Here is a 24579-nt window from a genome sequence, read left to right on the forward strand (position 1 = left end):
CCTTTTGGGCTACCAACACATTTTTTATGACGGTGTGCACCAACTACTGCATTATGTAATTTTGTATGGTAAGCCCGTAATTATACAATAAAACTCCACTGATGCGGAATTTAAAAATCCCTGTGACTCTCCATATGGTGTGCGAGTTTGGGGGAAAAAATAGTACTCCTTGAGTGTATGACAGGAGCGTGTATTATTCAAAATCCTTAGCAGGAGTTATTTGTTTTGCAAAATGCATTTGTTGCACATATCCTGTTAATATTTTCAGGTGCCCTAAGGAGGTGTATCCCCATGTGTCTACAATTATCAATATTTGTCTCAAGTACTTAACCTATGATCCCAATTACAACTATGATGATGAAGATGAGGATGAAAATGCAATGGATGCCGATGGGGCGGATGACGATGATCAAGGTACATTTATTTTTTATTTTGATGTCTGTAAATCTGTGCCACAAATGGACATTTAATTAATTTGCAGCAGTTTTGTTTATTCCTCCCTTATATTACAAAGCTACCTTTCCTGATCTTTCTAACTTGCTACTTGCCGCAAACCAAATTACATTTAATGCCCTCTTTTTGTTCTGTGTGCATCCTTTCAGTCCTAGTAGCAGTGCTAACAGTTTTTCAAAAGCTAGATCCTAGCTTTACTAAACTCAAAATATGTTTTCTCTTAAAACCTCTAATATTTGGTCCTTATTGTTACAGGCAGTGATGATGAATATAGTGACGATGATGATATGAGCTGGAAAGTTAGACGTGCTGCTGCTAAGTGCCTGGATGCTGTTGTTGGCACCCGACATGAAATGCTGCCAGAGTTTTACAAAACAGTCTCTCCTGCCTTAATTGGCAGATTCAAAGAACGTGAGGAGAATGTGAAAGCTGACGTTTTCCATGCATACCTTTCCCTTTTGAAGCAGACCCGACCTGTACAGAGCTGGTTGTGCGACCCTGATGCAATGGAACAGGGAGAGACTCCATTGACCATGCTTCAAAGTCAGGTCAGTTGGCCCATCATCCTGCTTCCATTGTGTAAAAGTCTTGGTTTGTGCTTAATCATGGATAAAGTAGTCTTTGCATGTTCAAATTCCCCACTGTGGTTTATTTTTATGCTACTCTTTTTGTTAAGATCTTCGAACACATTATTTTCTCGAGTATCAAAGAAACCTTTTCATCCAGTCACTCTGGAAATACAACACATTGATTCTTACTGGTCATGCAGCATTTGTACATTTCTTTGGATCATTTTAACCTCTGTTGTCACTGGAATGCATCTAACCGCAGCATCTGATAGAGACTTCTAGTTGCAGATTCCTTACCTTAATTATCCCCAGGTTTCAGACTAGATCCAGAACCTTTTTGTGAGCAGTACCCCTGCACTCCAGTAGGTGATGTTGTTCGAGTCCGAATGGAATCGTCCGCGCTGGAAATGTAGTGCTTGGTGCCTATGTAGGCGCCACCCCAGTGTGCTGACGTCTGTTATTTTCTTTATGTGACAGTCGGCACAGATCCTGAGAAACCTACCCCAAACCCTTTTTTGACTGTTCTTTTTTGACTTTTTGTCAATGTTTTTTGATACTGGTCTGCTGTGGGAGGGATGTCAACGAGAGAGGCTGGATTCCAGCCCTGCAGCGCCTGCCACAGGCATATGTCAGTGATGGACCCACACCTCATCCGTCTCTGTTGTCTAAAGTGTGATCACGACTCCAAGACCTGTGTCGCTTTATCATGCCATGCACCCCAAGGCCTTGAGGGAGCGATCCTAAAGCTCTTTGGCTGTCCACGTGCGATGCCGCAATGGTCTCGATCCTGGTCGGGCGAATGGCCCCGGGATCGGTCATGGAGCCATCGATCTTCGTCTAAGACATCCCACTTCGGTAAGTCCCATAAGAAGGAGAAGAGTAAGAAGTTAGATGTCTTCAACTTCACCCTATTCATCAAAGTCATCCGACGAGGAAGCATAATCACTCGAGGCTTGGATCCATGGTTGAGCCTGCACCTGGGCTGTCTCCGCGCCTCCCTGAGTTTCTGGGAGCCATAGCGACCCCCACCCAGTTCCAAGAAATTTATGAGGGAGTGCGCCTCCTATTTGGGTGGCCCTTCCCCTCTGGAGTACCCCCTTGCCCAGAGGCTTCGTGAGGGGCCCCTACTATTCCCCGTCAGCGAGGTCCCCCCTTGGCACCAGTTGGGCCCCTTGGATCTGCAGATGGATCTGAACCGGTAACTGTTTAGCCACCTCACCCTTCCCCCGTGCCGATCCTGTTTCCTGTGCTCCCTGTGCCATCCCTATTTTTATCCCCAACTCCGACATGGAGCAGGAGGGTTGTCACCTGACTCACTCTGACTGGAGCCATTCCCTTTAGGATGGAGCTCTAATCCTTTGGGCAAGGACTTTGGAAAGATTGGGACAGGCACTGGACCCTGAAGAATACTAGCCGCTAGACTCCAATATGGACTGATGGGATGATTTGGCAGATGCCTAAGCACTGGAAAACCCCCCAGATACTGGCTTAGTCTCTCCTACCGGTGCTGAGGTTGGCGGCTGCAATCCTGGACCTTAGCCTACCCTCTGTGCCAGTCAATACTAGACTCTGGTGCTTCAGCCGGGAGTTACCCCCTCAGAACCACTTCTCCCATTTAATGAATCCCTCACGGACATCCTGCTCAGGGCCAGGCCCAAGCCCTAGGATCTCCTATGAACAGGACAATTGCCCGCTGCCATAGCCCAGCTCTAGGGGATCCCAGTTTCCTCACACAGCACCCTAACCCGAAGAGCTTGGTGGTCCAGCCCTTCACTTCCCAAGTAAATCCTGGCACATTCCCTACCACTTCACCGGATAGGGAATCCAAAAGGCTCAACACCTTGGGCAAGAACTCTTTTTCTTCTGCCAGTGCCTTTTTGGCCGTTACCACAATTTACTCTGGTATTCAGTTGTACAGGTGCTGCCTATGGTCCCGGAGGAGGCCCGAGCCATACTCTACCAAGCTATGGCTGACGGAAGAGGCGCAGTTAAGTTCACATACCGATGTGAGCTGGACACGACCAACTCGCTTGGTAGTGGTTTCTTTGCCTGTGGCTTTATGGCACACTGCCTGACCAAGGAGGGCTGACTTTTTATGTCCTTTAATGGCTCCCGTCTCTTCGGAGACCATGCAGTCTTGGCGCTGCGGCGCTTAAAGGACTGCAAAGTTATTGCCAGGTCCTTGTCTTTCCATGGCCCCTCACCTACCTCAGCCCACCTTTTGCTCCTTTCGTTTCCATGGAAGGGACTTCCAACCACGTCTCTAGCCACCTAGCCACCACAGCATGCAAGCTCCCTAGCCTCTGAGTGGCAGACGGTGCGGTACCTACAGACCCTGTGGATCGGGCAGCCAGAGGTTGGGCCAGCCACCTCCCCACCCCGGCAGCCGCAGCCTCCAAGCCTCTTTAGTTTGCCCTCTCACAATCCTGGGCAACCGGTGGGAGGAAGGATATGACATTACTCGCACCACTGAAAGTAGACAACATTCAACCACTTAGTTCTCCAGATTCCCCTTCATGACTACCCCTCCACCCATGGTACTCACTTGCGACAGGCTGACGGAGGACCATCTCTCCTTGCTTCGACATGAAGCTTGCCTCTCATGGCCAGGGGAGCCTTTGAGATGGTTCCTACACCAGAAGTCAGTTGTGATTGTTATTCCTGCTACTTTCTGGTACCCAAGAAGAACTGAGGCCTTCGTTCCTCCCTAGACTTGCGCCCCCCCAATTATTTCCGGAAGGAGAAATTCAAAACGTTTTCTCAAGTTCTGCCTGACCTCGACCCAGGAGACTGGATGGTAGCATTAGACTTGCAGGACGCATACTTTCACATTCCCATCCTTCCTGCCAACAGTCGTTACCTGTCGTTCATGGCGATCTACGAGCACTTTCAGTTTGCCGTGCTCCCTTTTGGCCTTAACAGCTTCCCTTTGGTATTCACCAAGGTGCTGTCGATGGTTGCGTTTCTCTGGGGTGCTAGTCTTCCCCTATCTTGACTGGCTCATCCCAGTCAGTTGTCTCCCACCTCCAGACTACGGCGGACCTCCTGCATTTGCTGGGATTCACTCTCAACGTACCAAAGTCACACCTGGCTCTCGCTCACACTCCCTTTCATCTGAGCTGTTCTGGACACGTTGCTGATCCAGGCTTAGACACCTGAACGGGTATTCAGGATATGATACCGATGTTTCAGCCTTTATCCTAGGTTTAGGGGAAGCTCAGGCTGCTGTGCCACATGGTCTCCTTCATCCTCCTTGTGACACTTGGCCACTGGTATATGCGGGCTCTGCAGTTGGACATGAAGTTCCAGTGGGCGCAGAATCAGGGAAATCTGTTCAACATGATCCAGATCTCAGAGGGTACTCCAAAGATCTTCTGCTGTGGTTAACAAACCAAAATGGGGTCCGGAGCAGACCCCACTCCCTTCTCCAAACAGATTTGACAGTAGTGACACAATCATCATGCCTGGGATAGGGCGGCAACTGAGAGAGTTGGAGATCAGATGCTTCTGTGGAAATCTGGACTCCACATCAATCTATTGTATCTCCGAGCAATCCGGCTGGCATTGGAAGTCTTTCTACTTTCCATCAAGGGAAGGCTAGTGCAGCTGTTTACTTACAATATCACTGCCATGTGGTACTGTAACAAGCAAGGTGGGGTCATGGACCCTTTTTCAAGAGGCCCTATGCCTCTGGAAAGGGCTGGAACATCAGGGCATATCCCTGGTGGTTCAACAGCTGGTGGACTCTCTGAACGCCAGGGCAGACAAACTGAGCTGAAGATCCCTAGTAGATCATGAATGGCATTTTCATCCAGAGGTGGCGCAAAGTCTTTTTCAGCAGTAGGGAGAGCATTGGTTAGATCTGTTCACCAATGCCGAGAACGCGCAATGTAGCAGTTTTGCGCCCTTCAGTTTCCCAGGCAGTCTCTTGCTCTGAAATGCTTTTTGTCTCTAATGGAGCTCTGCCTCCTGTACTCATCTCTGCCCTTAATATTCCTGCCCTGAGTCCTCAAGAAAATCTGGTACGGCCAGGTTTAAGTCATCCATGTGGTTGTGGACTGGGCTCAGAGTTTGGTTTCCTGAGTTGTTGAGCACTGCCATCAGTCTTCGGATCAGGCTGCCCCTTCCGCAGAATCTTCTGTCGCAGCAACAGGAGAGGGTTCTCCACCTGAATCTTTCAACGTTCCGCCTTCACGTGTAGGGATTGATCGGCGACAGTTGTGAGAAAGTGCCATCTTTCTTGCATGGTATGCCCCCACTTTATGCTGAATTGCTGATGTACTTTGACTGAGTATGCCCTGGGCTCCTGCCAATCAGGTACCCAGGGCCTGTGTTCCTTCCCTAAAACTGCATGACAGCCTAAAACTAATTGGCATCTCTGGCCACATGTCAGCCCCTGGTAAATGGTACCCTAGGCACCCTGACACACACACACACACTGCCTTTGCAGGCTGAGGGTCTGGGTGCAGAACAAAACAGAGTCGACATGGCACACATCCCTGTGTGCCATACCCACAACACACACTACCCTGGCATACCTCAGTCACCCCTCTAGCTGGGTGCCCTATGCCAGTGGTGTGGGTACAGGTGCATGAGCCCTGTGCCCCTACAGTACCCAGGTCCTTTCCTGGGCACTGTAAGTGCAGTGCTGCCATTAAGAGTATATGGTGCTGGGAGGTCGTCAACACAAACTCCCCAGCACCATGATGGCAACACTGAAGACTGAGAAGTTTGGTATCAAACTTCTCAGCACATTAAACCCGCACTGATGCCAGTGTGGGATTTAATGTACCATGCACGACAGAGGGCAACTTAGAGTTGCCCCCTGAACCTAACCTACAATCTACATCTTGTCTGAGGGTCTGCCTAGGCTGCCACACAGCAGATGTTGCTAAACCCCTGGGTAGAAAGCCATCCGCTCTCCTGGGCCTGCAACAATGCACATCCTGGGCGAGGTGCTAGGTCTCCTCCCCCAGGATGGGCAGGGGAAGCTTCAAAGGCGTGCCGCCTTTGTGAGCTTCTCCAGGCCACTTGCTGTACTCAGCAACTGGCCCCCACTGGTTCTGACCCCCACTCCGGCGGGAAGACTGGTGGGGAAACCCCAAGGAAGGAAAAGGGGTGTGCCAGCCTCTGCCAACCCCACCCCTCAGGTGAGGGAGGCTAGGTGAAGCACATCTCCGTGCTCTCGCCATCATCAAGATGGGGGAGCCCTGCCCAATCAGGACTAGGCCACTGCCCCCCTCCCACAGGAGAGTGGCAGGATAGAGGGTGTACCCACCCCAGGGAAGGGACCCATTGGTCCCTGCCCTTTACCTACCTGTTATGCCCCTAAATGTAGTATTTAGGGGCACCCTGAACCTTCCTTCCTCAGATCCAGATTCCGAAACAAGAAGAACAACAAGAAATAAGACCTGCCCTGCAGCTGCTAACAAGAGGAAGACACCAACTGAGTTGGCCCCAGCCCTACAGGCCTTTCAACCCTTGAACCTGCTCCTGCTAAACCCCGGCGTCTCCAGTGGTCAGCAACCTCAAAATCCCCGGAGGACCTGACTGCCTTGTGACTAACCAACTGGGACTCCCAGGAGCAGTGGTACTGCTCAAAGCAAGTAACTGACCCCTGGCATCCGCCAGGAACCGCGACCCCTGCACACTCTGCACCCGCCAAGCCTGGCCTGTGCCGGAGTGGACAAAGACCACAAGGACGTCCCCCCGGCGACTGTGACCCCGAATCCAGCACCCAAGGACCCACCTCGATGCTCCTGATGACGCCTGCAGCCTCAGAACCGGTCACCCCTCCAACCGCGACCAGCAGAGGGTAAGATTTCCCGACGCCAAAAGGCACCCCTGCACCCAGCGGCCCCCGGTGCCCAACTCCTGGGTGCCTACCTATCCTCCAACTACCGAACTTCACTCTCGAAGTGGTGGTCGCACCTGAGGAATCTTCGTTCCCAAGCTTGCAGCCTTTGTTCGTCCTTGAGCTTCTCCATTGAAATCCATTGAGCGCCCGACGGCTCAAAAGCACCCTGCACCCAGCCGCCAGAGTGTCCCTTGGGAGTGCAACCTCTATCCTAATCTACTTCCCCACTTGCCCGGAGCAAGTGACCAGTTGCCCAGCTCCCACAGCCGCGTGGCCTGCTTGCCTGCAGCCAACAACCAAAGGCCCCCTACCCGGCATAGGATAACATTGGGCTTAAATCTCTCTGCACCCGGCTGCCCCTGTGCCGCTGAGGGTGTAACAACTGTACCTACCTGACCCTGGGAGACCTCTGACTCTATGCCCAGAACCTTAACTCTGCCAGTTGAGTACTTACCCAAAAGCCGATAACTCACTTTTCTTCCATAGGGTAACATTGACTGGTTTCACTTGGAAATTCTTCTAAGTGTCGAGTTTTGAAACTTTAAAATATTCACCTAAAATCAGCCGAATTACGAAAACAAATTTACTCACCTGTTATCAGGAGAGATCCCAGCGCTGGATCATGGTGCCCAGCACTGACCCTGAAAAGTAATTACAACCGTACTTACCTATAACTTGATTTTCCTCCGTAGGATAACATTGCCTGGTTTTAAGTGTCGATTTTACAAACTTACAAATATTAGTTAAAAATCGCCTGTATAACAAAAACACATTCTTTTAACTGTTTACAGGAGATGCACCAGTGCTGGATCCAGGATCCAACACTGAGTTAGAAAAAGTAATAATAACCCTACTTACCTGCTAAGTGAATTTCCTCCCATAGGAAAACATTGGTGATTTTATGTGAAAAAGTTTCTAAGTGTCAACTTTTAAAATACAATAATATTCCTTAAAAATCACAACTGTAACCAAAACGTTTTTACTCAACTGTTTACAGGAGATGTCCCAGGACTGAATCTAGGTTCCAGTCCTGTGGTAAGAACAGTAATCCAAAAAGTAATCTATTGCATTCAACTAGAAATTCTCATTGAGCTCAATGTATAATTGTGTTTGAAATTGTGTTGCCCATTGCAACAACTGTACCTATTGCATTCAACAGTTTATTGCCTATTGAAAAGTATTTAACCAAAGCATCTCATTCTGAGAAAGTATATTTTGATACCTATTGTTGGTTCTAAAATAAAACTACTATATATTTTTATATACAAACCATTGGCCTAGAGTTCAGTTCTTGAGTATGTGAGACCATTTGTGACTGAGTGTGTACGACAAATGCTTTACATTGTCCTCTGATACTGCCTTACTGCTCGACCAAGCTACCCCTTTAGAGAGTCAGATTATATCTAACTTTAGCCTCTGCCAAACGTCTGAAGACTGTGGACTCTGTGCACACTGTACCTATTTGGGAACAGTATATACAGAGCCACTTTCTTACAACAGTTGACAGCTTTCTACGTTCCGCCCGATGTTTTGTAATGTCATCTTGGCAGCCAGGCTTCTCTCCACTAAGACTGTATAAGCCTGCTGTTGGGGTAAGTTTCTGGCATGGTGTCCAGAAAAGCAGGTTGCCTCTCCTTTCTCAGTTACTTCTGTTTATTCTGTCTCTTGCCCAGCAGGGCTCTGTTTTGTTCACCTTAAAAGGCTAACTTTCTGCCATCTCAGCAGTTTTGCAGTTGCCAGATCAGCCATACCTGTTCAGATCGCCTATTTCACACAGGTTTTTGAAAGGTCTCAACACATGTTCCCTCCTTCCCCTTTTATCATGCCTCAGTAGGACATAAATTTAGTACTCGCCTTTCAAGTGTGCACCCTTAAAGCTGTTACACAACTATCCCATCTGACAATCAAAACCGCCTTACTGATGGCCATATCATCTGCCCAGAGGGTCAGTGAGCTCCAGGCTTAGTCATTTCAGCCTCCGTACCTCAACATCTTCCCTGACAAGTGGGTCCTTCGCACCAGAGCTTCCTTTCGAAGGTGGTCATTCCCTTTCATGTAGGTCAGTTCATCACCCTGCTTACCTTTTTAACTCTGCTGCATCTTTCTAAGGAAGAGGATTGACTCCACCGACTGGATCCAAAAAGAGCCGCGGCGATCTCCCTTTACTGCACAAGAGTTCCAGGTTGACTAGCATCTCTTCATGGTGTATGTCGGAGGTAAGTAAGGGAAGACCGTGCAGAAACTGATCATCTCCTGATTTTTCGTGCTCTACATTAAAATCTGTTATACTTTAGGGCATGGCTTAGTGGTCCAACATGGCGGACGCGCTATAGGCAAGCTCCTTCAGCCCACGTCAACAACCTGTAAAATCCTGCCGGAAAACCAGCTAACTATATTTATCCAGACTCTCCCCGACATCGGCTGGGTGTCAGCATGGTCTACGGCGGCCCATAAAGAAAAGAGTGGCCGGGTGGTGCGCGGGTCTGGGTGCGCCGTGCGGTGCGGCCTAATGTGCTTCGATGGCCTCATCGGGACTGCCCGGTGGTGACTGGCAAACGAACCCAGGACGGCGCTGCTGGGAACCGTTGTTGCAGAATTGGTGTGCGGGGGCACTGCGGCCTGTGTGTTCCTGGGTGCGTGACCGGAAGCAGGCTGCCTGCGCCCCAGCCGGAGACTTGTACACGGCTGGTAGGTGCTCCTGGACACAAGCGGCGCGGCCTGGGGACTTGGGCACTCGCTACTGTAGAGGCGGGCGGGCCGAGGACCGGATTGGCCGGCTCACTCGGCAGGGCCTGTCTGAAGGACCACAACTGAGCCCGAATTTAAGGTGAGTGCCCCACTGGGGGGTGGAGCAAAACCTGCCTCTAGAGGCATCGGGCCAGGTTCCGGTGCAGCTTGCGGGCTGGGTGGGAACTCCTCCCGACCCATACCACTCACCAGCCTGTCTGGGGCCTGTTGGCTGGCTGGGCGTCGCTGTGATCTGTGATGGGTGCGCAGGACTCCTGACAGCCTATTCCACACCATTTCCTTGGCTGACAGTTACCGTTGGCTCAAACTGCGGTGGATCTGGGGGCTCAGCTCTTCCACTATTGTGGACCCCGGGGAGCTAACGATGACCAGAGATAAACACCCGGGTCCTACAACAAAGCAAGGCACGATGGACCATTTCGCTGGGGCAGCAAAAGCAGAAACCAGTGGTACCCCGGGTGCCTCCCCCGACAACGCAGCACTGCTGGCTGCCATTACACGGTGCAGAGACATGCTGCATGCCAAGATAGGTGCCATGAGTTGGGATTTGACACTCCTGCGGCAAAACTTTCGCAGTGCCGTGGAGCGCATCACAGAGGCTGAGACCTGGATCATGGGCGTGGAGGACGTGGCCACTACACTCTAGAAGAGGGTTACATCCCTCGAGTCCCTAACCAGTGACGCGTAGAAGAGGGTTACGTCCCTCGTGTCCCTAACCAGTGACTCGCGTGGAAGACGCTCTAGGGTAGGCGTGAAGAAATAACCTTCGCTTTGTAGACTTCCTAAAGGGCTACGAGGGTGAGGACATGGGTAAATTTCTCGCCCAGTGGATATCTAAATTGGTCCCCGCCAGATGCCCTTTCCTCCTGCTTTATCATCGAACAGAGCCCTGGTGAAGAAGCCCCCGCCGGGTGCCCCCGGCCAGCCATCGCCAGGATCCTTAATTTCCATGATCGGGACACCATCCTCCGACTAGCAAGATCTTAGGAAAACCTGTAAATGAATCCCAATGGATCAGGATCTATCCAGACTATAAGTTAGTTTAGCAGCAACGCCAATCCTTCACTGTGGCAAAAGCCTGTCATAGGGGTCTCAAGATCTTCTCAAAGCTCCTGTTCCTAGCCCGCCTGCGAATGCTGTATAACTCATGTTTTTTGACACCCCAGAGGGGTTCTTCGCTTGGACTGATGTCTGTCCTCGCCCTCAAAATCCCACCACTCACGATTGCCCAAACACGACAAAGCAGGAGACGTAAAATACAGCAACACATAGAAAGGGGTTTCTCTTTACCAAATGCAAAGACTCTCTTTTTAGAATAAGGCTTGGGGTTTTATTTATGCAATGCTCTTTAACAGAAATGCTTTCCCAGATGCCAAATTAACAACATTCAAATGTATATGTGCATGTATATGCATATGTATATGCAATAACAACACACTTGGTAAATGCAACAGTTAAATGCATGAATAATAACAATGAATAAACAAGCAGCAAATAATACTGGACGTCCTGCAAGAAATCAGAAAGATATATACACTAAATACATCAAATGATTACTTTGGATGTGCACTCTGACTCATTCACACATCACAAAGAAATCCCCTCAAATGATCATACCCACTGGTCACACATCACAATGGCAATATTCAAAACTTAACACTTCACCCCAATCCCGCCCAGATGGTTCAGACTGGTGAATTCTGCGCTTGGCCAATTTCTATGGGAACGGGGGAAAGGTGCGTGTTGCGTTGTGAACTTGCTTCCTGTCCACCTACTGTGTAGGGCTCGCGTCCTCTGACATACACTCGTACTACCAAGCCTCACATCTCTTGGTTCTTAACGAGTAGTGGTATGGCGACTGGGGGGACCCGGCATATGCTCTGCAACGGCGGCTTATGGGGCCTCACACGTTGCATACAATTCTTTATTCAGCGCCGTTGCGGGGCGCATTGCCATTGGCCACACGAGTGGTATTCCTGATTTTGGAGGCAGGCGTTACGACGTATGGGGTGGTGGAATACTCTGACTCGGGAGACTCCTCTTTGGAATAATGGACGCTTGCCCCAATTGGCTGCCCAGCGGGGCTTCCGGGGATGGGATGATATTGGTGTTTCAAACCCTGGGGGATGTTATGAGGGACACAGCGCTTAAGTCTTTCCAGGATCTACAGAATGAATTTTGTATGCCACAGACACAATTCTATCGATACCTACAATTTCGCCATAACCTGTCCCCGAGCCTGGAAGGGCTGGAGTCCCTACCGGACTTCAGTCCGCTGGAAGCGAAAGTGTTTATGGGAGACCTGGAGACAAGGAAGATCTCGCGGATCTACCAATCCCTAGTTACTCATTGCTCCTCTACGCTTCAGAGGATTCGTGGGGACTGGGAGGAGGAAGTAGGTGAACTGGAAGAAGAGGACTGGAGGGAGGCCCTGGCAGCCCCGTGGGGAGCGGCCATAGCGATGCGCCTTCGCCTTGTCCAATTTAAGTATCTGCACAGGGTCTATTTTACCAGATCTTGACTGTGGCGAGCGGGTTTGATTGCTTCCCCGGAGTGTCTTCGGTGTGTTCGGGAGGAGGGCACGTTCCTACACACTGTCTGGCAGTGCATTTCCCTTGATCATTTTTGGAGAGGGGTGTTTTCCTGCCTCTCGGAGGTCTTTGGAAAGGGGGATCCAACGTACGCCGCGACCGGCCCTGCTGCACGTGATGGAGGGAATAGGGGGTAACGTATACAAGCAACATCTCATGAAGCTAGGCCTCACTTTGGCGAAGCGAAATATTGCCAGGGAGTGGAAGGCGCCGCGGGCCCCCTCAATGGCCACATGGAAGAATGGTTTAGATTTTTGTATGGGGCTAGAACAGCCTATTTTTGTTGCCAGGGGATGCCCACGCAAACACTACAAAATATGCAAAAGATGGGTGGATTACCGGGGTCTGTGGCTGGAGCCCCCAGCAGTTGTAGAGGCTCATGCGTTTGGATAACTGCAGGTATATGGGGGGTCTGCGGAGTTGTTGGGGTGGGGAGGGGGGCCGGAAGGGTGTGTGCTCTCGCGCTGGAATTGCGTTTTTCTGTATGACTGCTGTGGACAGGACTATGCGGCCACGGTGTGACTTCGGGGGGGAGGGGCGTGGGAGGGAGTTGGGGGGGTTCTATATTATTTGGTATGCTTTTGTTCTGCATTCTGATGCCAATTACAAAAATTCGATTGCTCTCATGGTACTATCTGGCTTGATTCTGCAGATGCCTCTGGTGTGCAGAGCCCTGCGATATATGTGCAAATTGACTAATGAAATGTTTTCCCCAAAAAAATCTTAACACTTAACATGGCGCAAACACTGCATCTTAGCCAACTGCAGACCGGGGGATTTACAGCCGGGGATAAGAGCCTCAGCAACCCGGGTTCCGCTGCACCGAAGTGGACTTGCCCGTCCCCATTTGGATTCCAAAATCCCAGTTTCTAAGTCGACAATCCTCAACTTTATAGTCTCAAAACACACTAGAAGTTTCGAGTCTTTCCCTCTGCACCAAGGAAACCTACTGGAATTGACCACCTTCCATGCAAGTATTCCAGTGCAAAAGGAGTTCCCACATTCCTTCTGCATTCTCATATGTTCCAGCCTTCAGCTTAACAAAGCTTACCAAAGCCTTCGAGGGTAAATTCAACAATAACAAAGCGACCTTGAATATTGATAACCCAAACAACGTGAAATGCTCTGTAGCCCTATGTGTGCAGAAAAGCTCAAACAAGGTAGAGTCAGGATGACAGGCCAATAGTAAGAAATACTTCCCAATGTACAACACAATGCACATTTGTGCACCACGGCTCATAACACTGCACTTCGAGACCAAAAAGTACATTCCACACCTCTCTCTCTCTCAAGCTTTCAAATGCCCTTTCCACACGTTCTGTTCTTGGCAAGGCTGTTCTACTGTGACTGCTCCCACTTCAAAACTACGAGAAGAAATCTTCAATAGAAACGAGGCATATGCAGGACGTACATTCAGGCTAGGATAAAATAACACACCAAAGTCAATTAAAATGATGGTAGTCAAAGGTCATCACGTGGTTTCAGACCATTAGAGTGCTACTAGCACTACAACTGATGAGACCTTTTTGGTGAGGCCCCATACCCCTCCGCGCCTGGACTCTGACTCGTCCTTCAACGGCCTATGCCAGCAACCTACAAAGGTGAAGGAGAAACGCCTGCATAGATCTAGGTCGTTGTGGCGATCCAAACCCTGCACGGAGGACATAGCGGACGCCACCAAAGAGTAGCAAATGAACAATAGGCTGTGCCGTGTGTGGATCCCAGTTCGGGCTCGAGGGACTATTATACAAGCCTGAACACCTGGTACCATGGCATTGTACAAAGGCTGCACTTTTGGAAAGTTGTTACAAGCTTTCCAAAAGGACTGTCTGTTGATGGGGAATATGCGGATACATTAGACGGCTGTGGCGCTTGTCTTCTGTTGGGGCGGGTGCCGCCTGGTTCCATCCGCGTCAGACACTTAATCGGTTTTGAGGTTTGAGGGGTGTGGGGGTCAGGTAGGGGTTGAAATTTGTTTGTTCACGTTCTATCTTATGCGGTGTTCTGGTGCCCTTTGCTTGGAAGCCCTGCCTACTGATAACTCGTTGCATGCGAATTGTGCGCCCAGATGACTGATGCGAACGCTAGCGCTCTGCTGGGGCGATTACACATAGCTGGAATGTACGAAGGCTCCTGGACAAGGTCAAAAGGGGTGCAGTGCTCCATCAAGCCAAACTCATACAGGCGGACGTTTTGTTTGTGCAGAATTCACATCGCCTAGGGTGTAAGGCTCCTTGTTTGGCCCATTTTGGCTATTTACACACCTTTAATTTGGGCTTTACGCGGGGCTCCTGAGGGGTGGCCATCCTTCTCCATCATCGGGTCCCCTTCCTGCCCTTGAAGACCTGGGTAGATACACGGGGAAGACACATGTTTGTGACTGGGACTGTAGGGAAATCGATTGTCCTAGGCAGCGTATATGCCCCTCCACCACTCGCCAAATCCTCTGTCCATCGACTAGTGGATGTGTTGACGTCCATGCGGGGTGGTCTGGCAATCATCGGGGAGGGGGACTAGAATGATGTAATGTATCCTGACCAGGATAGATGGTGCGCATTGGGGGCAGGGTGGTGTAGGTGTGGGGATATTGGGGGAGTGTAGGATGGTGGGGGGCAGGGATGAGACTGCGCGGCTCCTGTCTCAAACCACTGGCACACATGGCAGGGTGGACAGACTTTTGGAGGGCCCATCACCCCATGGAGGCTGGCTATACTTTCTACTCCTCGGGGCATGGCTCGTTTTCCCGGCTGGATTATTTGTATCAATGGAACATGCACACAGTAGTGGATACCAAGATACTGCCTAGGGGGCTCTCCTACCGCTCTCCAGTAGCAGTAAAGATATTCGTGGCCCCCTGTCGCGATGGCTACCTGTAGTAGAATCCTGTGGGAGGTTATTAAGCCCACAATACGAGGGGCCGATATCAGTTTCTGCGTGGCCGCAGGCAAATGGCAAAGGCACCAATTATCACTGATGGAAGCCCAAATCCAAGAGCTGGAGAGGCAGAGCAGAAAGGAGGGGTGAGACAGGCGCGACGGAAGTTGAGCTTTGCTCAATAACAATAGCAGGGGGTGCTGTTAGAAGAAGCCAGGTGCGCTTGGCTCACTTCCCAGAGTGGGATCCATCAGTGGGGGGGGACAAGTCGGGGAGATTACTGCATTGACTGTGTCCGAATGTTCTGACTCACTAAATCAGACACTGTTGCTAATAGCTTCGCCGGCTTCTATGGGGCCCTGTAAGCTAATAGGGATCTCCTGACCGCTGCATAGGTCGCAAAGTTCCTGGAGGATTTACCCCCGAAGGCTTTGTCAAAGGAGGCTCTCTTTACGGCCCAAGAATTAGCTGCAGCCCTATCGAGCCTTCGTTTAGGAAAGGCCTCAGGACCAGCCAGATTTCCCAGCGAATTTTTTAGAGGGTATTGCCCGCAGCCGGGCAACCGGTATCTAGGCGCACTTCAGGATGTGTTGGGGGAGGCTCATATGCCTTTGGACTAGCGACCTACTGAGATCGTGGTGTTCCCCATGCCTGGTCGCTACCCAGAGCTCCTCATACTGCCCAATCTCACTTTTGAATATTGAGGCTAAGCTACTGGCTAAAGCCCTGGCTAACAAAAACCATCAAAGACAGAGAGGGTAGATTACTGATTTGGCTTCAGAAACTAAAACATAAATCTGACGTTGCCACTGAGGATGAGGAGAGCTCTACCTCACAGGCTTCTAAGGAACCATCCAAAAGGAGAGAGAGAGAGAGAGACCATTTGAATCTCCTGAGGTTTCCAAGAAAAATACTTCTAAAAAGTCTTGTCAGGAAGATACAGGCACTTCACAAAAAGGAAAGCTTTCATTTCCTACTGATAAAAAAAGCCATAAAAAGGAAAAGCACTCTTAAGAACATTTAATGAAAATTTCAGTCTCTAGAACAACGTTCTCTTCTGGGTCACCGTCGACACAAATCACCTTTTGGACATGCTTATATCTCGCTGTCGAACAAATCTACATCGTCGACTGCGGGATGACTACTACAAACTTCTCGTCTGTGTCCTCGATGATGGTGGTTCCGTCGACTATCTAGTCTACAAGCACGTGGACGACAATATCGTCTAAGATACTGACTACGACTTAATCATCCGTTTCTGTCATGTCCTTGTCGACAACCCAGACTCTGCTACTATCGATTAAGTTGACGCTTTATCCCACTCCTGGTCGTAAGCGTCCATCGTCCTTACAACTTACACCTATGTACCCGTCGACGAATCCAGCAATAGTCACCTTTTGCCACCTTCAACCTTTTCAGAGGAATCTGATGACGATGGAATGTTTGGACCTGCTGATAGTCCTTCTTTGCTGCATGTAAAATATCAAGATGATGATGATAAATATGAGCGTTTTGCAGCTTGAATACTTTTCTGTGCATTATTCCACCATCTAGTGATTGGGTCCGTAATGGTCCTTGTTTTTTTTTTTTTTTTTTTTTTTTTTTGGGCATTGTTGACCAGATTGGGCCCTGGAGGTCGTTGTTCATGGTAGCCAGCTTCAGATTCTTTTTTCTGCCTTTGTGTCTGGAAGCAAGACAGGAAGCGCTGACGTTTTTCATAATATCCCCGAGAAAAGAAGAAAAAGCTGAAAAGTTCCAGTGAACTTTACCGATCATTGACACCTCAACAGGAGATAAGAACACTACTCCAGAATCGACACGGCAGACGACCTCTAAGGTAGACAAATGGTGAGGTAGGGGCAGTGGAAAATACCCCCTTCCAGTTTTGCCCCGAGTGCCACCAAAAGTTTGCGCAACACGACCAACACAACATGTGCAACCTGTGCCTGCCCAAGGACCATAAGGACAAGGACTGTGAGGCTTGCGCGGTGTTCCAGACGAAGACTGTCGGCACTCGCTGAAAACAGAGAGAGGCCCACTATGCCACGATGTCTCAGACCTCGAAGAAAACTTCCCTTAAGGAGCTGAGCTTTTCCCGGGATGATGATCAGGGAGTGCCAGCAGAATCGACGCATGAGGGGTTGGACGTCGAAAATCTGGAAGGGGACTCCAAAAAACCACATGCCCACAAGAAGGCCAGTGACACAGGTAAGAAGACGGATAAGGTAAGACACGATACACATCCGTCGGAACCGGAGGGCCACGAAAACAAAGCGCAACCTAAGGCAGCCCAGACGCTGAAGAAAAAGGCGACCTAGGGTCCACCGTGATCTAATGAACCCCATGGAACCCTGCCAAGGGTCACCAAAAAGGAAAAATCGCATAAGATGCCGAAACCGAGAGTCGAACACGAAACCCAGAATGGAGGTGCACCGCCATTGAAACCAGAGGCAAGCGCTCCCAAAAAGAGTGTCTCCGGTCTCCGACGCTGAGAGAACCCTCGAAGTCGAAAAGAAAAGGGAATGACTCGTCCGAGATGGCGGCGCTCCTCCAGAAAAAGGAGTTCGCCTCATCACTAAAAGACTTCCGGATTCCGAAAGCACCACTCACTGAACCGGACAACGTTGATGCTGAAGAAGCCAAAAACTTCAAAGGGGAAGAAGAGGATATCCTCGAATCGCCTCCAACTCCCGAACCTCGTGAGGAAGATCTTGAGGAATATATAGATGCTCCTGAAGAGGAGGAAGCCTCTGAATATTTCGAGGACACCTGGAACGACCTCAACACCGAAAGTCCAGAAGAAGTGATATGCTGCTATCCGATCCGTCGAAGGTATCACCACCAGATGATATCGCAGTCTACAATGGACTAGTTAAGAGGGCAGCAGACACTTTCAGAGTCCCCCTCGAGGAGGAAAAGGGAGACAAATGTTTCTTTCAGCCAACAAGGGGACACAATACTTGCCAATTTTACCAAGCATCGTAGACCAGGGCAAGGAAGCCTTTAAGGAACCAGCCTCAAGGAAAGGGGTAACTCCAACGATGCCTGACTCCATCATAGTCACCACAGCCAGGATAAGAGCTAATACACACTCTAACACTGAGCCTCCACCAGAAAAAGAGAGTAAGAGAATGGATATGGTGGGAACAGAAATGGAGAAGGAGGCAGCGACACAGTGGTGCATCACAAACTCTAATGCTCTATTGAACAGATACAGACACCAGCAGTGGAACAACATAGAGGCGCTCATTAACAAGCTCTCCGAAGAGGACAAGAAAAAAGCAAAATCTATTGTCCAAGTGGGTACAAACATAGCAAATACATGACTTAAATCTGCACTAGATGCAGCGGACACATGTGCACAGGCACCATCCAATGAAGAGATGCCTGGCTTAGAATTTCATTGTTCAAAAAAGAGGTTCAAACCTCCAACAGGCCTTTCACAGGGGAGGCACTGTTTGGAAAGGAGGTGGATGAATCCCTCCAACAAATCAAAAAAGATAATGAGACCGCAAGAGCAATGGGAGCCGTGCAGCAAAGGGGTACCTTCAAAAGAGGTGGCTTCAACAGCAGAAAGCCCACAGGAATTGGCACATCTGGCTTAGGACAGCAAATGTCACAACAGCAACAAGAGCAAGGTAACGAACAACAAACTAGCCAACAAACTGGATACCAAGGTTGGCAGTAACAGCTGAAGCAGCCCTTTCGAGGAAGGGGCAGAGGCCAACCCTCTAGAGGAAGAGGAGGTGGCTCAAATTGACTCTCACATGGGGAAAGACCCACTCAAAACACCAGTGGGGGGAAGAATATCCCAATTTTTACAACAGTTGCAAAACATCACAACTGACAATTGGATTTTAACTCTAGTAATATTCGGGCATTGCATAGAGCTCGCAAGAACACCGCCTGCAAACCCACTAAAAAGAAGAACATTTCTAAAATCGCAACTCATAGAGTTAAATTCGGAGATCAAGGACCTACTCCAAAAACAAGCAATAGAATTGGTACCTAGGAAACTACTCACCATATTTCCTAGTGCCCAAACAGGACCTATCGCTAAGGCCAATCCTGGACCTAAGGTTCATAAACAGGTTCATTTAAAACAACATTTCAAAATGTCTGCTCCTAGCGATAATCGCTGTGCTGTGCTGTGCTGTGCTGAAGGTTCTGTGCGCGGGCGGGGCCATGACGGAGCGGTTCCGTCATGCGCAACCGATGCGCATGACAGAACCGCTCTGTCATGCGCATCGAAAGGGTTAAAGATTACATGGCAAAAGTAGACCACAAAGATGCCTACTTACACATTACAATGAACGAGAAACACAAAGTACCTACAGTTCCTACACAAGGGAACAGACTATCAGTTCAAAGTACTCCATTTCTCAATAAAGTTAGCACCACGCGTCTTCACCAAGTGGCGGCACTCCTGAGAAAGGAGGGAATACACTTCTACCCCTACCTGGATGACTGGCTCGTAAGGGCAAACACAAAACAAAGATGCCTCAGTCACATTCAGACAACTATCCACACGCTACAAGAACTAGGGTTTTTAAAAAACCACAAGAAATCGTCCAGAAAACCAGAAAGAGAAGACTTTACTAGATGCAAGACTGGACTCAAGGAACGCGCGGGCGTACCCGACGCAAAAGAGGATACAAGCAATAACACAAGAAACCTCCCTCTACCAGAAGGGTCAATCTCTGGCAGTGAGAAGAGTTATGAAACTTATGGGCCTGATGGCATCATGCATCCCACTCATCCCTCATGCTTGACTGCAAATGCGCCCATTCCAGGAATGGCTAGCAAACAGGCCTCAAGCCACAGGGAGTTGGGAGGATCTAGTGGTTGTTACACACAAGCTGCAAGCAGAGATACAATGGTGGGCATCCAACAACATAACACAAGGCAGACCTTTCAGGAACCCAACTCCTTCTGTGATAATCACTACATATGCAGCCCTCAACTGATGGGGAGTGCACGTCAAACAACAAAGTACGTGGTCAATGGAACAAACCGGATTCCATAAAGCACAACAACTACTGGGAAATGAAAACTGTTTTCCTAGCGCTCAAAGCTTTCCAGAAACACATTCAGGGAAGAACTGTCTTGATTCAATCAGACAACACCACTACAATGTTCTACCTCAACAAACAAGGAGGTACGAAATCATTCCCACTGAGCAAACTAGCACAGGAAATCTGGCAATGGGCATTATCTCAAGCAATCAATCTGCAAACAGTTCATCTATCGGGAATACACACCACTACAGCAGATGAACTGAGCAGACAAAACAACTGCTCCCATGAATGGGAGTAAAAACACAAAACAGTACAGTACATCTTCATCTCTAGGGAACACCAGTGATATACCTTTTTGCAACAATACAGAACAAGAAATGCCAGTGCTTTGCCTCGAGGTTCCCTCACCACCTGTCAAAAGGGAATGCCCTGTCGCTCAACTGGTCAGGGAGATTTACATTCGCTTTTCCACCAATGCCCCTAATACGAAAAGTACTGGAAAAGGCTAGATAACCAGGAACAAACCTAATTCTCATTGCCACGCAATGGCCAAGACAGACCTGGTACTCAAGTCTGCTAGAACTGTCCAAGGGACAAATGTTTAAAATCAAAACGGACAAAGACCTGTTGACAATGCAACAGGGACAAATCTTTCATCCAGAACCAACAATGCTACATCTAGCGGCTTTGCGCCTGAATACATAGTTTGGTCACCTCAACGAACTATGGAAATTCTCTAAAAGAGGCAAGGCAACAAACTATAAGAAAATGGTATGCCGCAAAATGGAAGTGATACACCATCTGATGCATCAACACACAAGAAACCGTAATCCTATACACGACTCATCTTCTAGACAGTCACATCAACTACTCAAGCATGAAGGTGCACCCCGCTGCCATCGTAGTATACAGCAGGGGAAAAACATGCAAGAGCTTCTTCACAAGACCTGTCATAAAATGATTCCTGGAAGGAACTAAAAGAATTGCCCCCCCCCCCCGAACAGCTCCAGTGCCCATGTGGAGTCTAAAACAGTGCTCACACAACTGATGGCAAAACCTTTTGAGACATAAAGCAGTACTCAAACACATTGCTTTAAAAACAGCATTTCTCGTTGCCATTACATCCTTACGGAGAGTGAGTTACAAGCATTAAACATACCGGAACCATACTTGCAAATCCACAAGGACAACGTTATTTTAAAAACAAACCCACAATTCCTGCCTAAAGTGGTATCCAAATATCACTTGGATCAAAATATTCTCCTCCTGGTTTTCTTCAAAAACTAAAAAAGAAAGAAGCCTCCATACCCTGGATGTAAGGAATGCACTACTGTATTACCTACAGAGAATGGAACAAACACGCAAATCCAAGCAGTTGTTTGTTGCCTACTCACATACCAACACAGGAACGCTTATCTCAGAAACAACAATTTCAACGATGGATAGTCCAAACCATTCAGCAATGCTGCGCCACCGCTATCAAAGAATTAACGAGCCGACCAACAGCTCACTTCACTAGGAAGAAGGGAACAAGCCTGGCATTTATGGTCAATGTGCCCTTTGACACTATATGTGCAGCAGCCACATGGGTATCGCCATACACATTTACCAAACATTACTGTGTTAACATACAAATGAATAAGGAAGTGCAAATAGGACAAAGTACTTGAACACCTGTTCGCAAAGTCCTCCTCTTACCACAGCCTCCCCAAGAAAGGAGAAACTGCTACGTAATCTAATGCACAGCATGTCAATATAGAAAAGGATTCACAGTGCAAAACAAAGTGGTTACTTACCAGTAGGAGTAGTTTTGCAGCTTGAAGAATTTTCTGGATTCACATGCGACCCACCCAACCTCCCCTGCGGGGAATACAAACGGGTGGAAATACCAGTTACAATATGTTCGAGGCATATGAGCTGCAGATTATACACTGTGCATAGATCGCCATCTGGTGTTGGGCCCGGATGTTTGCAGTTTGTTTTTCTTCTTGGACAGTCTTTGGAAGTCACGAGTTCGGTGACTCCTCCTTCGGTCCGTACTGTGCATGGGCTTCGGCTCCATCCTCAGATTGTTTTTTTCCGCCATCGGGCTCGGATGTTATACTTCGTGCTCCGGCTTCGAACCTTTCCAGTTCGACCTTCGACGAAAAATCCTCGTCCATCGAGACTCCTCAGACGAAAATCGGCTTCTTCATCTCTCTTTTCGGCACTTCCTCGATTCCAGGCATCGGCAGCGGCCTTCGGGCCTACCTCGACTCCGATCTCGGCCGATGGAAAGGACTCCCTTCAAGAAGTGCCCAAAATGTGGGTCTAAATTTCCCCACACCGATCTCCATCAGGTGTGCAACCTCTGCCTCTCCCGAACACGAGGCCCGAGACTGCCCCGCCTGTAAGTCTTTTCGATCGAAAAAGACCATTCGGGATCGACGAGCTTTACGCACCATGGCGCACTCATCGACCTCGGCTCCACCTGACATCTTCGGAGAAGATACAGGGGCTTCGGGACAGCAGCACACCGAACAGGAGGACGACGTCCTCAGCGCTTCCGAAGCCGACTCCTCCGATGTGGAGGAGATCACACCGGCGCAGAGGGTCGTGAGTACTCTACCCCCTCCCGCTCCCGCGCCCATACCGAAAGAGACTCCGGTTACCCCTTCGCCCCCGGGCCTAGGGAAAACCAAGCATACCGCTTCCATCACCCCACCTTCGGGCCTGGTGAAAAAGCATCACAAGTCTCCTGGCGGCTTGGGCTCGAGCAGCCTCCTAGCGGCGCCGAAAAACACCCTTCGTCGCCGAAGAAAACCAGCTCCGTGCCGAAGCCATCGGTGTCGAAACCTGGCCTCTCGGTGCCGACCAAACATAAGTCCCTCGGCACCGACGCTTCCGTGTCGAAGCCTGCCTCGGCGCCGACCAAAAAATCGGAGGCCCCGAGAAAGCATGGCGCGGATAAACCAACGAAGCCCTCGGTTCCGAAAACATCGGCACCGGTAGAGGAATCGGTGCCGGAGGAGCTTTTCACGCCAGATCCTCTTCAAAAGACTTTAACCAAGGATCCAAAGACTGGACATTTGACTTTGTCTTCCAAGAAAAGACATTTAGACAAGCCAGCTCCTCCTCCACCACCAAAACGGAAGGACTCTGCCACATCCCCATTCAGAGTACCCTCCCCACCACCTCCATCTCCTCCTCTCCCTCCATCTCCGCCCCCACCTTCTCCACCCTTGCCTCATCGCTCTCCAACCCCGTCTCCAGACCCTGATGGCCAAGGGGATCCATTCTATTATCCAACAGATGCCCCACAGGACCCCACTCCTCCGGGAACACCTGACCCATGGGAGGATTATCACAATCCAGATGTCCCAGATGTGCCTCAGGATGATCTTTATCCATCCAGGCCATCTCCACCAGAGGACTCCCTGGGGTTCCACCACCTCTTACAACGGGTGGCACATTATCATGGGGTGGAGTTACACAGTGATCCAGTTGAGGAAGACTTCCTACTTGACACGTTTGACATAGCAGGGGGTGACCAAACATGCGATGGAGGTTTTCAAAGACCCCGTCAGAGCTAGGGTCTTAAACCCCAGAATAGAAAAGAAATACAAAGCAGCCCCCACAGATCCTGCCTATATTAAAGGACCTGCGCCCCTAGACTCATTAGTGGTATCCACAGCTAGGAAGTGCTCTAATTCCCAGTCATCAGGTGAAGCTCCGCCACCCGATAAGGAGTCCAAGCTCCTAGACGCGTCCGGCAAACACACTGCCTCGCAAGCTGCCAATATGTGGCGCATCGCCAACACGCAAGCGTTGCTGGCGCGTTACGACAGAGCACACTATGATGAACTGGAGGCTCTTATGCAACACCTCCCAGAGAAATATAAAAATAAGGCTAACGAACTAATACCAGAGGGAAAAATTATTACCAACACCTCTATTAAATGTGCCCTTGACGCAGCAGACACAGCTTCCAGGGCTATAAACACCAGTGTTCTGCTTCGCCGCCACGCCTGGCTCAGGATCTCAGGCTTTAAACCAGAGTTCCAAGCGTCTACTAAACCACCCTTTTGACCAACAACACCTGTTTGGCCCAAAAGTAGATGAAGCCTTGGAAAAAATGAAGAAGGATACAGATACGGCGAAGTCTATGGGAGCACTACAATCACACACCCCTAGACGCTCCTTTCGCCGTTCCTCCTTTCGAGGCTCTGGCAGAGGCTACTCTTCTGATAACGCCTCCACATCCTAGAAGTCCCCTCCTCAAAATACCTTCACAAAGGGCTATCAAAGAGGTGGATATCGAGGAAACAATAATAAAGGCAGGGGCAAAACCAACACCGCCCGTTCTGCCACACCGCCTACACAATGACTTTCCCCCGCTCCCCCAGACCATTCCACTCCGGTCGGGGGCAGACTACAAGATTTCCTTCAAACCTGGGAGACCATAACATCAGACAGATGGGTGACCCAAA

General features: G+C 49.5%; 1 protein-coding gene across 1 annotated transcript in view; it reads left to right on the forward strand.

Annotated features, from left to right (window-relative positions):
• CAND1 (cullin associated and neddylation dissociated 1) overlaps positions 1–24579 on the forward strand; it is a 346610-nt gene that overhangs the window by 121340 nt on the left and 200691 nt on the right. The window contains exons 7-8 of the mRNA XM_085653462.1: positions 269–414; positions 709–1001. Of these exons, the coding sequence (XP_085509588.1) occupies positions 269–414; positions 709–1001 (439 nt within the window). The remainder of the gene's footprint in view (positions 1–268; positions 415–708; positions 1002–24579) is intronic.

Source organism: Triturus cristatus, chromosome 4_1 (genome assembly GCF_964204655.1).
Source record: "Triturus cristatus chromosome 4_1, aTriCri1.1, whole genome shotgun sequence".
Taxonomy (NCBI): Eukaryota; Metazoa; Chordata; class Amphibia; order Caudata; family Salamandridae; genus Triturus; species Triturus cristatus.